General features: G+C 43.8%; 1 protein-coding gene across 5 annotated transcripts in view; it reads left to right on the forward strand.

The window, feature by feature from the left end:
* LOC114667785 (probable DNA double-strand break repair Rad50 ATPase) overlaps positions 1 to 15,027 on the forward strand; it is a 79,867-nt gene extending 64,840 nt beyond the window's left edge. For 4 of the 5 annotated variants that reach the window (XM_051920928.1, XM_028823236.2, XM_051920927.1 and 1 more), the window contains one exon: positions 13,052 to 15,027. In XM_051920928.1, the coding sequence (XP_051776888.1) occupies positions 13,052 to 13,831 (780 nt within the window). In that variant the 3' untranslated portion in view covers positions 13,832 to 15,027. Of the gene's footprint in view, positions 1 to 8,695; positions 8,999 to 13,051 lie in introns of those variants that run through there. The other variant, XM_028823235.2, reaches the window with a different exon arrangement.
* The last annotated feature ends 391 nt before the right edge of the window (positions 15,028 to 15,418 follow it).

Below are 15,418 nucleotides of genomic sequence, written 5' to 3' on the forward strand. Positions count from 1 at the left end.
GGTGTGTGGCACTCCCGATATCTATGCAAAAGGACAACGGTCCAAGTCTATACAGTCCTGGTGCTTTCTGTCTTGCTATATGGTTGCGAGATATGGACGCTATCCAGTGATCTGAGATGAAGACTGGACTCCTTTGGTACAGTTTCTCTCTGGAGAATCCTTGGGTACCTCTGGTTTGACTTTGTGTTGCTCACGGAGTCCCGAATGAGGCACATTACCTCCATTGTGAGGGAGCGTCAGTTATGGCACTACAGCCATGTGGTATGATTCCCTGAGTTTGATCCGGCTTAAAGGATCTTCATTGTTGAGGACCTCAGCGGCTGGACCAGGCCAAGGGGGACGCCCATGTAACACCTGGCTGAGGAAGATAGAGGGTCATTTCCAGAGGGTGGGACTGGACCGCATGTCTGCCAGGAGGGTTGCCAATTAGGATCCCGAGCTGTTTCATTGTGTGGTCGGTGCAACAACGTGCTGTACCAGTGCATGCTCCCCAACCTGACCTGACCTGACCTGGAGTGGCTGAGGAGCCATATTTTAATAAATTCCCTTGTTGAAGCCTGGCTCCTCCTCAAGTAACTGAACAATCAGGCAGACATTACTGTATAAAGCGCCTATCACAGGAAGCCTCACTAGGTGTCTCACCCCTCCTCTCTACATGCCCACTCTTGGTTTCTCAGCCTGCTTTGCTAACACATTACTTTGTACAACCCACAGACTAAAATATTTTCACACTTCATCTCATCAATGCTCAGTGATTCCAAACTGATGACCAGTATTTTAAGTACTGATTGCCGTTACATTTTGCAATAAATAAGATTGATGCATTTGTGGGATGCCATTGTAGACAGGCTAGTTTCCTTGATTTTGACCAACTGACTAGCTTGGGTTCTTTGATTCTTTAAAAATAAATTCTTTGTCTATAATAATTTATTGCAGTATAGACATCGACACATCATGGGTTCAGCGTAGACACTGGCATCTTGAGAAACTCAGAAATTAATGTCTTAGGTGTAGTCACACAATTTAAATTTTAAATGTTTTCTGTCCACATTTATATGATCATGAGATCATAAAAGGAATTATCAGAACAAACTAAAGTCAGTACCTGATGTCGTGATAATCATGCATCAGTGTTTTCAAAAAGCTCCATTTGCCCCCTCCACATTGACTCACGTTTTCAGATCTATACCTCTGCTGTTTTCTCCCAAAGTCCACAATCAGCTCCTTTGTGTTGCTGACATTCAGGTGTGCAGCTCCACTATTAGCATTATTTCTTCAAGCTGAGTTATCAGATTGTTCAGTATATCCCAGTTGTTTTGTCTTGGTAGAGTTCTACTGTATTTTACTCTCCTTTCCCCTTTTGTATTCTTTATCATATAGCCTTTGTCAGAATGCCTCAAATCCCATCGACTTAGCACTGTTCATAAGGTATTGTACTTTATAACTTCTTACAAGTAAGCCCGCGATTCGCCAGCGAATCGGAAATCCAAGAATGGCAATCAGTTTCTACGTGTTGAAATATCATGGAGGGTATATGCGGTGGTGTGGGCGGTCGCGTCCGGGCGGCTGTACAATGTGGCGTGCACGCTTTACCTCAGGTGTAGTTCACAGGTCGTAGGCATGGTACAGTTTCCGCCATCTGGATGGATGACATATCATGGAGTGTGGGTGCGTCTGGGGAAATGTCATTTAATTCAATAAGCATATCTGTACTAAAGCGGTTACGTTTTGTGGAGATGTGACTCTGTTGCCTTCGCTGACACCGACTGCTTGAACAGGTTGTGATGTTTGGGTGCCACCTACTGACTCTGGGAAGCCGCTGCGTTTGACTCTGGGGCGAGCGCCACGTCGCAATATGTGCCTCGGTGGGAAGCTGCAGCGTGAAGAAATGTCATGGAGGGTATATGTGGTGGCGTGGGCGGTCACGTCCGGGTGGCTGTACAACCTGGTGTGCACGCTTTACCTCAGGTGTAGTTCACAGGTCGTACGCATGGTAAAGTTTCCATTTAATTCACTAACCCTATTTGAACTAAAGTGGTTTCTTTGTGTGGGCGCCTTTGTTCATTGTTTGTATCCATGACTGTACAGATTGTGTTGTTTGGGCGCTCACAGGTTGTGTTGTTTGGGCGCCACTTACTGACTCTGGGAAGCCACTGCATTTGACTCTGGGGCAGGCGACACGGTGCAGCACATTGTGTTATTTGGGCGCCACCTACTGACTCTGGGAAGCCGCTGCGTTTGACTCTGGGGCAGGTGCCGCCGCGTTTTGGGAAGCTGCTGCGTTTGACTCTGGACTCTGGGGCGGGTGCCAAGGCCGCAGTGCGCATGCGGTGGTGTGGGCGGTCGTGTCCGGGCAGCTGTAGAACCTGGCGTGCATGCTGTACCTCAGGTTTAGTTCACAGGTCGTGGGCATGGTAAAGTCCATTGTGTGATTCAAACATGCCACACAGACCGCTGGCACATACATACTACTGACTCTGGGAGGCTACTGCGTTTGACTGTGGGTTGTGGTGTTTGGGCGCCACCTACTGACTCTGGGAAGCCACTGCGTTTGACTCTGGGGCGCCGCAGCGCAGTGCGCATGCGTGTCGGTGCCTCCGTGCATAAATTAAAACTGTGGTTTAGTAATGTAGATAACTTCTCCTCACCTTCCCTGCTACATCTATAACCTCAGGCAATTACATGGAGTAAAAGACAAGCAGGAGTAATGTTACAACTTTAAATAATGTATTACCGTATTTTTTGCTCCATAAGACGCACCTGACCATTAGACGCACCTAGGTTTAGAGGAGGAAAACAAGAAAAGAAATATTCTGAACTAAATGGTGTACTAATATGTTTAATAAAATATAGCAGAATAATATTTCAACCATGTAAATTCAACAGCGGTATTAAGAAACATCATCACTGTCATTAACAAATAAGGAGAGACTTTAAGGTTCAAGCACTCTTCTAGTTTTATGGAAACCCCAAGAAGTCCTCATCGCTAGTGTCAGAATTTATGAAGCTCAGTTGCTCACAATCACTTTGCAGGAGCACATACCTATCATCACGCACGTTTGGACCAATGCTCCCTGAAGTTATAGCGCCAGTCTAATCCCATCTATATTTTTGTAATGCCACAAAGCCCTTCATCTCATGTTTTGTTGTGAGTTTCCAGTTTGAAAAATGAGAATGCGGTGCAAGCACAGCCCTCGATTCAAAAAATTGCTCTGCATACCTGTTTGTCTCGTCTGACAGTAGCTTGAAAGGCAGCTTCAGGAAAGAACAGCCTGAAGTAGTCCATCGGCTGGTAATCTGTCGAGTCCAACAGCAAGCCATACTGTCTTGTGAATTCCGGTAGCCAGTTTGGCTCCCATGGATCAATGTCTAGGTATTCCTCCCACATGAACCTTGCCATAGGTGCATCGGCTGCACGAATGCGCTCAGCTGAGGCGGCATCGGCTGGTGTCCCGATCAGCTGATGCCAGTTCCTCACTCTCTTGTTCGATCTCCTGATTACTCTCAACAAAAGTCCGAGTCAGTGATAATGCGCAAAACATTTGTTTTCTGCACTCGCTTTGCTCCCTCGTGAGATGTCGATGCCATCTTGCCTTTGTTTACATTTTGCAACTCACGCACATGCAAGGATTAGATGCCGAGTCAATGAGTCTAACATTCCTCCAAGCACAGAGGGAATGCCTGTAACGTAACAACGAGTTTTGTTGCCCTCTACCCCTGGATGTCGACTTTTGTCAGGTAATACACATCATAGTCTGTGACGCAACATTTGCTCCATAAGATGCACAGACATTTCCAACCTTCTTTTGGGGGAAAAAAAAGTGTGTCTTATGGTGTGAAAAATACGGTATTCATAATGTTTGTAAAATAATAACAATAAGCAAAGTACAAGTGAATATTAGCAACCATACAACCTGGTAAATGCTGATGTGGAGTTCCAGGAGGCACACAGACTTATTAGTTACTAAAATGTCTCTAGCTATGTTCTCATTTTTAGTCAGCTTTCTTCAGAACAGGCCTCAATATGACTGCCGAGTTGTGCTTCTCAGTGTGGTCTTCTTTTCAGTCCATGGTGTGTGAGATGCTCCCTCATCATGGTGGTGTGAGAGAGAGAGAGAGAGAGAGATGGAGGGTAAAGCAACCGAATTCATAGATTATCTGTCCAAACCCTTACACCAATAGGGCGTTGTGCTACAGCATGGCCTCTGATACAAACCAATCCAAACAGCCATACCTCAGACCAGTGGGAGGGGGGCTCACAATACCTTTCACACCTGCCCCCCAAAACCATTTGTTGAGCTGATGCTTGCCATCTTGGTAGTCTGGCTTTCCTGTGGGGGTTGATTGAGAGGGTCCTGCAGACAATCACTTGTAGCGGTTAGGGGCCGCTAAGATTCACACCGTCAAAGATGACGGTGATTTATTTATTTTAATAGAAGAGATCCCAGGAACGTCCCCAGCCTTGGATCGACCCACACACACACTCACAACAGAGACAATAAAGCACACTGGGAAAGGCAAACAATTACAAATATAATGACCTGAAATAATTAATGAAACAGTAATACCACCCCTGACCCCTTCGGCAATATTACATATAAACACAAACACCACACCGCAAAGTCCATATAAACCAACCCGGATGAAGATGAAAAGTGACCAAGTTAAGTCCAGCGATCTGTATGTTGAAATGGAGAAGGAAAAATACAGTCCTACCGTTAGTTACTGATGATGTGGATGAAATCAGATGGTTGATTCAGGAGCGCTCCACTCTTCCGGAAAACCAAATAATCCAACACAGTTCTCAGTGCACAGGTAGACAGACAATCCAGACCCCAACAAACAAATACAGTCCAGGACAAAAGGATTAGAGTTCCAATAACAGCAGGCAGAGACGACAGATAACCGCAACAAAACCAAACAAACTTTTTTTCTCTTTGCCCTCTGCCCTCCTTTTAACCACCTGTGGCCACCTTTGACCCCAGCAGCCCCAGCAAGGACTGCTGGGAGATGCAGTTCTTATAAAGTAGCACTGCTACACACTTACCAAATTAGTTTTAGGCACTCCTGTCCTTATGAATGATGACATAACACTAATATTACATTCCCTTATCTAAGTTACAAATAAAGATGTACAAAATATTTATCAACTTGTATACAAAATTTGACACCATAACACCGGTTTTCATTCATCAGTTCAATAAACGGAGTACAAAAGTTTATTCAATTGCTACTCACTGACGTCGTGCTGAAAACACTGAGGGTCCCCCTCGACAGTCCGTCTCACCCTTTTGATATTTTCTGGTGTTTTTACAGTTCTCAGTGGCCCAACAATCATGTCCTTCACACTATCAGTAGATTAAAAATGATCAAAACACTTTTAAATTGTGTTAAGAGAAGGGAGTTTGTCCTCTCCAAGGCATGTTCAACTTGATATCTTTTTTTTTTTTTGCACATTTGGTTCAGATTTGGACTCCCAAGTATTCTACAGCAGGCACCCACTGAAATTGGTCACTGCTGGGGGGCCCACTGTGGCATCAGGTTTTTGTTCCAAGCAGACTCATAATCCGTGACAACTGATAACACTGATCTCATTTAATTAGCTGGTATTTTTTTCCCCTCTTTTCTTATTCTACATTCAGAAAAGCACAGCAGCATGATTTTTACATTTATAAGACATTTAGGAATATTTCCATTTTTGCTCTAGATTTAAATGCTTAACTCTCTTTTGTTGCTTTCATTACATTTTTCCCTTTCTCTGTGCAGTTTTCCCCCTTCGTTGTATCTTAATGATGACAATTAAAAACGAGCAGAGCAGACAGCCAGGCAAACAACATTGAATCGTGAAAGGCTGCAACTACTTTAGCGTTAGAAGATGAGTAAATAATGGATTCATTAAACAATTAGAATACCTGGAAATTAGAATGAAAATCAACATGAAAATATTGTTAAAAAGAAAAAAAAAACAGTATTCCCATAATTCACTGCTTAGTACATTTTAATATATATAAGTTTACCAAACTTAATTTTATAATTTCTATATTGTTACCAAATCGCAGAATCTGGGAAATATGAGTTCACTTAATTAACCCAGGAGTCTATCTGCAGCCACAGTGGGTCCCCAGGACTGACTTTGAGAACCCCTGCCGTACGGACATCCACCATCCTGACTAACCAGTCACAATACTGTACTCCGAAAATCATCACGGCCCTGTGCCTCCCCAGTTACGTATGTTCGTTTTGACTTTTCAAGCGAGCGCCGCAGTCCTTTCACTTCACGAGCTGCGCCATTCCCTTCTCTCTCCCACCTTCCTTATACGTGCCATCTGTCTCAGTTTGCCTAATTCAAATGTTGGAATTGTGGGAAATATTAATTATATTTGTGTATCAGGCGGCACGGTGGCGCAGTGGGTAGCGCTGCTGCCTCGCAGTTGGGAGATCTGGGGACCTGGGTTCGATTCCTGGGTCCTCCCTGCGTGGAGTTTGCATGTTCTCCCCGTGTCTGTGTGGGTTTCCTCCGGGTGCTCTGGTTTCCTCCCACAGTCCAAAGACATGCAGGTTAGGTGGATTGGCGATTCTAAATTGGCCCTAGTGTGTGCTTGGTGTGTGGGTGTGTTTGTGTGTGTCCTGCGGTGGGTTGGCACCCTGCCCGGGATTGTTTCCTGCCTTGTGCCCTGTGTTGGCTGGGATTGGCTCCAGCGGACCCCCGTGTCCCTGTGTTCGGATTCAGCGGGTTGGAAAATGGATGGATGGATGGATATTTGTGTATCATAGAAACGAAAGCTCCCTGTGATGCATTAACGGCGTTGTTCAGAAGCTACGTCTCAGATCGCATACCACCGCAATCAATAGTAGGCTAACTAGTGGGGACGTGTATCACGTGCCACAGAATTTGTGTTTGGACAAGCCCAAATTGTTATATGTGTGTGTGGGGTGGGTGCGTTGTTGGGGCCCTACTCAACCACAGACGAAGTCTAGGTAATCACTGTTATCTTCTTCAATGAAGGATCACCACACATTTTTAAACCAGTAACCAGTGCATCTCAGAATTTGATTAAAATTGCTACAGTAGATTATATCGTATGTCAAAGTCACTGGTGTGAATAAAAATTTCCTATGCCTTATAGTTTTAGTTTAGAGTTTAGAGTTGTGGGGATTAAAATTAAAGTCGCTTCTGGGATCCCAAATAATAAGCTTCATTAGTTTCATAGTAGATACCCCGCCCCGTTACAAGCTGCAAAATTTTCATTCATTTGTGATTATTTGTCTTGTTTTAATGGTTCATCTTAATTGTGTTATCTTGCTTGTTTCATAATATACATAATTAAAAATTAATACAAACTGATATTTATGTTTACACAAATACACATATCAAAAAATATATGGATTGTTAAATTATATAATTGTGATGTAATCAGATAGGAACTCAGACACCCCAGGACCTCCCATACTCTTAAGTGGATCGAGGGAATTAAATGGGTCAAATGAATCAGTTCACAAAAACTGATCGAAAGCATCGAATCAGTAAAGGGAATCGAAACACCTAGCATTATCCTAGATGTGCGCATGCGTATTCCCTGCAGACAAACGCGCGCTCCGGTCTCTGGATTATTCGGAATTGAGCATCCTGAGTAGGCGAATGAATGAACAGGTATGATAAGAATCATAAAGATTTATATGCATATATTCATTTATGCGGCATGCATCATTTTACTGATTTTTTTTTTATATAAATTTCATATTCATTTATGCGGCATGCATCATTTTACTGATTTTTTTTTAATATAAATTTCTACTAGCTGTTTGTCTTGTTACTAAGCAATGCTTTGTGTTACTTGGACTTCCGTTGACGTATTTTACGCTTTAATCGCGATACTCGCCTTGAAATTGCATCCAACTGTCTGTTATACGCTTGCATCCAAGAACGTTTCCCGGATTGCAGTCTAGTTGTATTCCGTCATCATTTATCTTTAAATATAAAACTTGTTATCGGTTTAGCTGATGACTATAAAGTCGTCCAGTGTATGTGAGATCAGCGACGGACTAGCATCTCGTCCAGCTATTTTTCCAGCTTTGTGATCGCGTTGCATGGCTACTCGCAGTTCTTAATACAGTGCAGAAAAAACATCAAACATTCGAAAAGTATCGATGATGCGTTCTCATCATGTCTACATGTAGTTAACATTTGAAAAGCAGATCGCAGGGATGAAAACCTGTTACGTCATCCCCTTCCGGGGATGGCACATTTCTCCATTTAAAATAAATTCCTAGTCATAGTCTGGAGACAGACCTTATGAGCTTCTGAAAAAATAACATGTTTAAAAGGCAAAATACTAAATATTTTTAAAATGATAGACGTCTATTATTTTTCGGAAATACAGTTCTTAATAACGAGACGCCCGAACATCGCGTCCACTGAAATTTTCTTCATCATGGAGGGGTTCGAATTTGGAAGAAAACGCAATCGGATGCATTTTCGTGCTGCTTTCCGTCACAAAGCGACGTAAAAAGGCGATTTATAGACCTTTCCAAAAAAAGTTTGCTTTAATTGCCAAATTTTTTCCTACTAAAACTATTGCATTCCTCTTTTAAAAAAAGCTTCTAACGGTGGATCATTCGGGAGATGTGCGGTTGCCAGGCAACACCGTGGCGGATATAAAAGTTAGTCACCACGAGAATCGTCATTTGAGAGATGTCTTTTCTGGTCAGGATGTGGGTGTTTAAGATTGTGTTCTCAGCCCTGCAAGAACAATTTAAACGGCTTTTCGCTTTTATTTTTGGAGTCGAAGACACAAAGCAGCCGCCTCAGGTGACCGCCTCTTTAGTGCCCGCGCCCCTGGAGACCGCTTCACTAGTGGCCGTGTCGGCGCCACTGATGGCCGTCCCGCTGGAGCTCGACGGCCTCCTAGCCGCAGGAATGCTTTCCCTTTGGGTGGCCATGGTCGGCGTGCTGCTGTACACCTGCTGTTTAAAGAGGAGAGCAAGGATCGCAAAGGAAGTGAGTAGGCAATGCGAGGCTTGGCTTGAATTGTGGCCAACAGGGTTAGGTCGGTAGAAAGCAGAGGTCCGATGGCGCGTCGTCATTTATAAAAAGGTATAGCTTATTGTAAATATGGCAGTGAAACATAACTAAATGCACGTTTTAATTGCTTAAAGCATAAGTCTACATAGGCTGTTGAACATCTTGATCACTTCTAATACCACTGGATTGGGTTGTTCCTCATTGAACCCTTGCTTGTTAAAACCATTCCATAAAGGGAAAAGTACTTTGCATATGAAATTGGTTCTTCAGTCATTGAAAAGGTTCCTAACTTTTTGACAAAACAAAAATTTTTAATTTATAGTAGGCTACCAGGATACTACTAACAGAAGAAAACCTGAACTGAGCCTGTGGTATTTTATGCAGCTGGTGTTCTTTTAAAAACCAGGAACCCATTGGTATTTCACAAATCTGTTATTCTGTTTATGGTCATTTAGGTAACCACCTTCTTCTTCTTTTGGCTGCTCCTGTTAGGGGTTGCCACAACGGATCATCTCTTTCCATATCTTCTTGTCCTTGTCATCTTGCTGTGTTACCCCATCACCTGCATGTCTCACACTACATCCATAAACCTTCTTTTAGGCCTTCCTCTTCTCCTCTTACCTGGCAGCTCTATCCTTAGAATCCTTTTCCCAATATACTCAGCATCTCTCCTCTGCACATGTCCAAACTAACGCAATCTCTCCTCTCTGACTTTGTCTCCCAACTGTCCAACTTGAGCTGACCCTCTAATGTCCTAATTTCAAATCCTGTCCATCCTCGTCACACCCAGTGCAAATCTTAGCATCTTTAACTCTGCCACCTCCAGCTCTGTCTCCTCCTCTCTGGTCAGTGCCACCGTCTCCACCCCATATAACAAAGCTGGTCTCACTACCGTCCTGTAGACCTTCCCTTTCACTCTTGCTGGTACCCGTCTGTCTCCAGTCACTCCTGACACTTTTCTCTCCACCCTGCCTGCACTCTCTTCTTTTCATCTCTCTTCTGTACAGTTGATCCCAAGTATTTAAACTCATCCACATTCACCAACTCTACTCCCTGCATCCTCAACATTCCACCGACCTTCCTCTTGTTTACACACCATTTAGGTAACCTGTTATGGATAAATAAAGGTTCTTTCTGGAACCTTCATGTGGATGGCTATTTTAAGAACCGTTCCCCTATGGCATCACTTTGAGGAACCAGTGTGGCTCCTTTATTTTTTAGTGTTTAGGATGAGTGCAGGTCAACGTCAACCTGCTCTTAAGAATGCTCACAAAGTCCAGTATTAAAATTTGTTGTTAATGTTTGGTTACATTATTGTTCAGCTTCAACCAGGTCTCCAGAATATTCTCAGGAACAAGTCCAGAATTAGAACTTATTATTGATCTTCTATTATGTTATTGTGTTAAAATATTGTAGTAAAACACACAGCATTGCCCAGAGTTTGTTTTTAAGACCATTAAATCTGCTCTGTGCTCTTACATGTCATTTACTGAGGTTACATGTTTAAATAATTTTGAGTTTATAAAAAAAAAGGAAATAATTTTTGGGAGAACCTCATCTCCCCCAGTTATTATGTGGAGGATATCTGATGCTAATGATCGACAGACTTGAATTCATTGTCTGTTTCTCTTCACCAGTTGCATTCTGTAAATCAAGAGAATGTAACTGAAATCCAAAGTACGTATGATGCCACTCATGACACCTCCAGTCATTTGTGTCATTCTTGACACGACCATTCCATGATGTAGCTTTCCGTGTGTTCCCATAAAACATGCTTACAGGATGCCGTCACCAAATAATGGTGTATTCTAGAGTGTTCTGTGAGATTTTCCAATTTACCAGGTTCATTACTAGGTTGTTCTGTTCGACACATCAAGTTTAACACCCACACACAGATCAATTCACACACCACTACATATGAGTGATGTCTAACTGTCAGGTCACCCTAGTGTTAACACACAGTAATCTATCCATATTACTAACCGAGAATGGTAAACCGAATATGGACGCAGGGACCTGCCCGTGGACGCAGTAGACATAGTGCGCAGGCGCCACACAAAGCCCCCCTGCCCCAGAGCGAAACGGGAGAGACTACGAACCGTCTGACATGCCGCAAACCAGGCAAGCACGGCTCCAAAAAGAAACAGCTCGACTGACCGAACTACAAAGTGAAACAGGACACACTACGGAGTCCGCAGTGGTCCACAATGCACCGCATAATAGTACGGAAGGAGCTCCGTATTAACAGTGGGGGGCCCCAGAGTAACACAGACGGACGCTCCGTATTAAACATACGTCATCACGTCCAAACTATACAGCATAGGTGGATCACATTACAGTGATGCATTATTGATAATACAGTAAAGATCACAGTATCGCAAACAAATGGAAATTATTACTCGACAAAGGGAGAATATAATCACCATGGACCAGGTGTCATTGAAACAAAAACAGGATAAAGCGAGGTCAGAAATAAACGACAGAGTAGAAAACAAAGTAAAACGTCATAAAGAGGTTAAAGAACGGGGCCAAACACATGGACAGCAGGTTACAGATAATAAAAACTGGAATTCAACAGCTTCAAAAAAACCTAGGCACGAAACACATGCACAGCAAGATACAGAATATGAAAGCAGAGGAAAACGACAGTTAAACGTCCACACCACACAGCAGAGGCAGACCCGGAAGGTGCAGGCGACTACATCGCGTGTCGGAAGGCGCGGGAAAGTACGAAAGGCAAAAGCACCTACACAGCATGGTGGAACCCAACATAATATGGAAGGCGCAGGCGTCACCGCCATATTGTGAGTGGCACTACTACGAAGTGAAATTAGGAATAATGTGCTGCTTGGGATCGTACAAAACGCTGAATGCGACCCACCTGGATACGATCAATGAACGCAGGCGCCTACAACGCGCGCCTGTAAACTGCGGAAGCAAAGCAGGCACGGGTTCAAAACGAACAAGCTCGACTGACGGATATACAAACACAAGGCCGCCTGGATAAACTCAATGAATGGAGGCGCCTACAACGCACGTCTGAAACGCCGCGGGCAATGCGGGCACGGCTCCAAAACGAACGAGCTCGACTGATGTATTTCAGAATACCCAACGCCGGGGGTAGGCGAGCGAAGCGAGCAGGGGGCAGAGCCCCCTTGTTCCTCACAGGATCCCATCCCCATATACAGTAGGGGCTCACTATCTGTGGCACTAATAAGTGAATGGGTTACCTTGAGACACATGAAAGCATTTAAACCTTTCACAAAAATACATACAAGGGTCTTAAGAGAGGTATCCGCAATCTTGGACAATAATTTACATACAGCTCCTATTTAAATATCTGTCACAATAACACACACTACTTGCGCCCTGTGTTGGCTGGGATTGGCTGCAGCAGACCCCCGTGACCCTGTAGTTAGGATATAGCGGATTGGATAATGGATGGATGGATGGATGGATAACACACACTAAGGTCTTAAGAGAGACATCTTCAGTCGTGGATGATGATTTGCACTCAGTTTCACATAAACGCACACCAGGATCTTAGCAGAGGTATCCGCAATCTTGGACAATGATTTACATGCAGCTCCTGTTTTAATATCTTTACAAAAATGCACATCAAGGTCTTTAGAGGGGTATCCACAATCTTGGATGATGATTTCCATGCAGTGTACTCAAGGGTTTTAATCTTAAGAGAGGTGTCCACAATCTTGGATGATGATTTACAGTACATGCAGTTCTTCTTTTACAATCTTTAACTAAAATGCACACCATTGTCACGAGAGGCAGCTTGGATGATGGATGTTGATTTGCATGCAGCTCCTGTTTTAATAACATTGTTCTAATGATGATAGGGAGTGCGATATCCATGATCTGGCCCTCTACTAATCTTGAATCTGCGGGTAGCACCCAGTTCAGGGCTTGATTTCAACTTTCTGCCCCCCTGAATTGGCCTAAGCAGCCTTGACAGAATTATATACTATGCTATGTTGCCTTTCTTTATACATGATCGCTCTTGTTGCCTTTCAGGACCTAGCAGCATTCCTAAAGAAGTCTTTGGAACAAGTGGAGACCCTTCAAAAAACCAACCTGATGCTCTTCAATCAAATGTCTGACCATATGGCCTCTGCAGAGAAGAGGGAGAAGCTCAACACAAAGCTGCTCAAAACGATTCAGCTCAACATGCAGAATCTGGACCAGAGGCTGAAGAGGCTGGAAGAGGAGAACGGTGAAGAGGAGAGGAACAGCACCCAAAAGACAGAAGAAATGTTCATGGAGATGAATGGCTACGAGAAGCGCTGTATGGAGGACCTGCACAGCGTGAAGGAGCAGCTCCGTCTGAGGCAGGAGCAGCTGAGTCACAAAGTCGGCCTCATAAAAGACAAGGAGCAAGAGCTGGAAAAGGCCGGCCAGCGGCTGCACCGCACAGAGCTGGAGGCCAGATCTCTGGAAGAGCTACTCAAACACGAGAGAGTGAAAAACATGGAGACCCTCGAAGACCTGGAGGCCGCCTGTCAGGAGGCAAAGAAGCAGCTGCTGAAAAGTGAAAGCAAAAGCAAAAATCTGGGCGAGAAAATCGAGGACATGCAGTACTTATATAGCGGCCTCCAAAGGGACGTTGCCTCCCTGGAAGAAAGCATTAAGGAGAGCACCTGTAAAGCACAGAATATTAAGGGCATCGACTGCACCCTCATGAAAGGTAAAAAGGAGCCAAGGGGTCCGAAGGAGGACAAAGAGGCAGGCCTTCGAGGTCTTGAGGAACTGAAGGGTGAGATGAGGCTCCTCGAGAAGACAAGCAAAACAAAATGACGTGACGGAGTTGTGGCAGAGCTGGATTTCTCAAATGGTATGGGGGAACAACCATTGTAAAAATTTAAATATACAAGGGTGAGTCAAATGAAAAACCTTAAAATTGTGATAGAAGTTCTAAACACCGTACCATTGTCATCATTAGAAATGATATTAGGAGCGTCCAGTAGGTGGGAGTAGGGTGCAAGATGAGCTACGTGATGTCATAGTAGCAGTATAAAGATGGCAGCACCACTGGAGAGGTTCATCAAAGAGGAGCAGTGTTCGGTCATACGCTTTTTGAGCAGTGAAAGGGTGAAACCTGTCAAAGTTGGTTGATGAATCCAAACGATGTGGATTACAGAGTTAGAGGTGTCTTGTTGCAATGTGATAATGCTCAGCCCCATACTGCCCTCATAATGATTGCAACCATGGACAATTTGAACTTTTGAGTGTCTTCCACATCGGCCATACCCTCCAGACCTCACCCCACATCTTTGTGGACTACTCAAAGCGGCGATGGGCAGAAAGACTTTCAAGTGAGATGAGGAGGAGCAGCAGGTGGTGCACGAGTGGTTGCGCATGAGACCAAGAGACTCATTTTTTTCATTGTAAGCCTTGGAGGACTTGTATCGCACACCATGGACAAAAATGATAGTTTTTTTTTGACACCTGTGCTACAATAAACTGTGGAAAAAATAATTTAAGGTTTTCATTTCACTCAACATTGAATAATTACAGCCAAGGAATAAGGAAAGAGTGGACAATGCACCTGAGCTTCTCTTCACTTAAACCTTCTGGCAAGTTCTGCAGGATGAATTGGACTATTGGTTCCTTATTTTGGTATGACAGGTCATTTTGTCAGAAATGAAGAGAGGAGATCTATGCAATGTGATGCTAAAGCTGCAGTTAGCCCTTCTAGTGCCTTTTCATGGTTATGTTACAGGTGTAGTGCCATATGACTGGTTCCAGATTCCTACAATTGGAGCCCTGGCTGGTGAAGTGACTCACTCAGGGTCACACAGGTGGTGGGGACATTAAAATGTTGTGGATTACAGTTCAGTGTCTTAACTGTATGGCCCATACTGCCTGGCACAAAGACTTTGGGTACAGATATGAGAAGAGCTATTAAGTGTGGGCCAGACAATTAACTTTTATATAGTGCCTTTAATAGTGTACTGATTGTTATAAATGTAATAAATATTCATTTTCTTACAGTCTTCGTATTGTGGTCACGTAGGGAGTAGAGTTGTGTAGATAGATAGATAGATAGATAGATAGATAGATAGATAGATAGATAGATAGATAGATAGATAGATAGATAGATACTTTATTAATCCCAGGGGGAAATTCACATATTCCAGCAGCAAAAATATTAAATTAAAGAGTAATAAAATACCAGTGCTGAAAAAGTACAGAAAATCTCAAGTTTTAAGATTATATAATATACTAGGGGGTACGCCCCCCTGCTCGCTTCGCTTGCCAACCCCCCCAGCCTGTGCTACACGCCAGCCACTTCGTGTCTCTGTCGCTTGCGTTGTGAAGAGAGAGGCTGAATGCACCCCAAGGAGATGCGGTCGCTCCTCTGAAACCCCCTCTTAAACGGTG

The sequence above is a fragment of the Erpetoichthys calabaricus genome, chromosome 17 (genome assembly GCF_900747795.2).
Source record: "Erpetoichthys calabaricus chromosome 17, fErpCal1.3, whole genome shotgun sequence".
Lineage (NCBI taxonomy): Eukaryota > Metazoa > Chordata > Cladistia > Polypteriformes > Polypteridae > Erpetoichthys > Erpetoichthys calabaricus.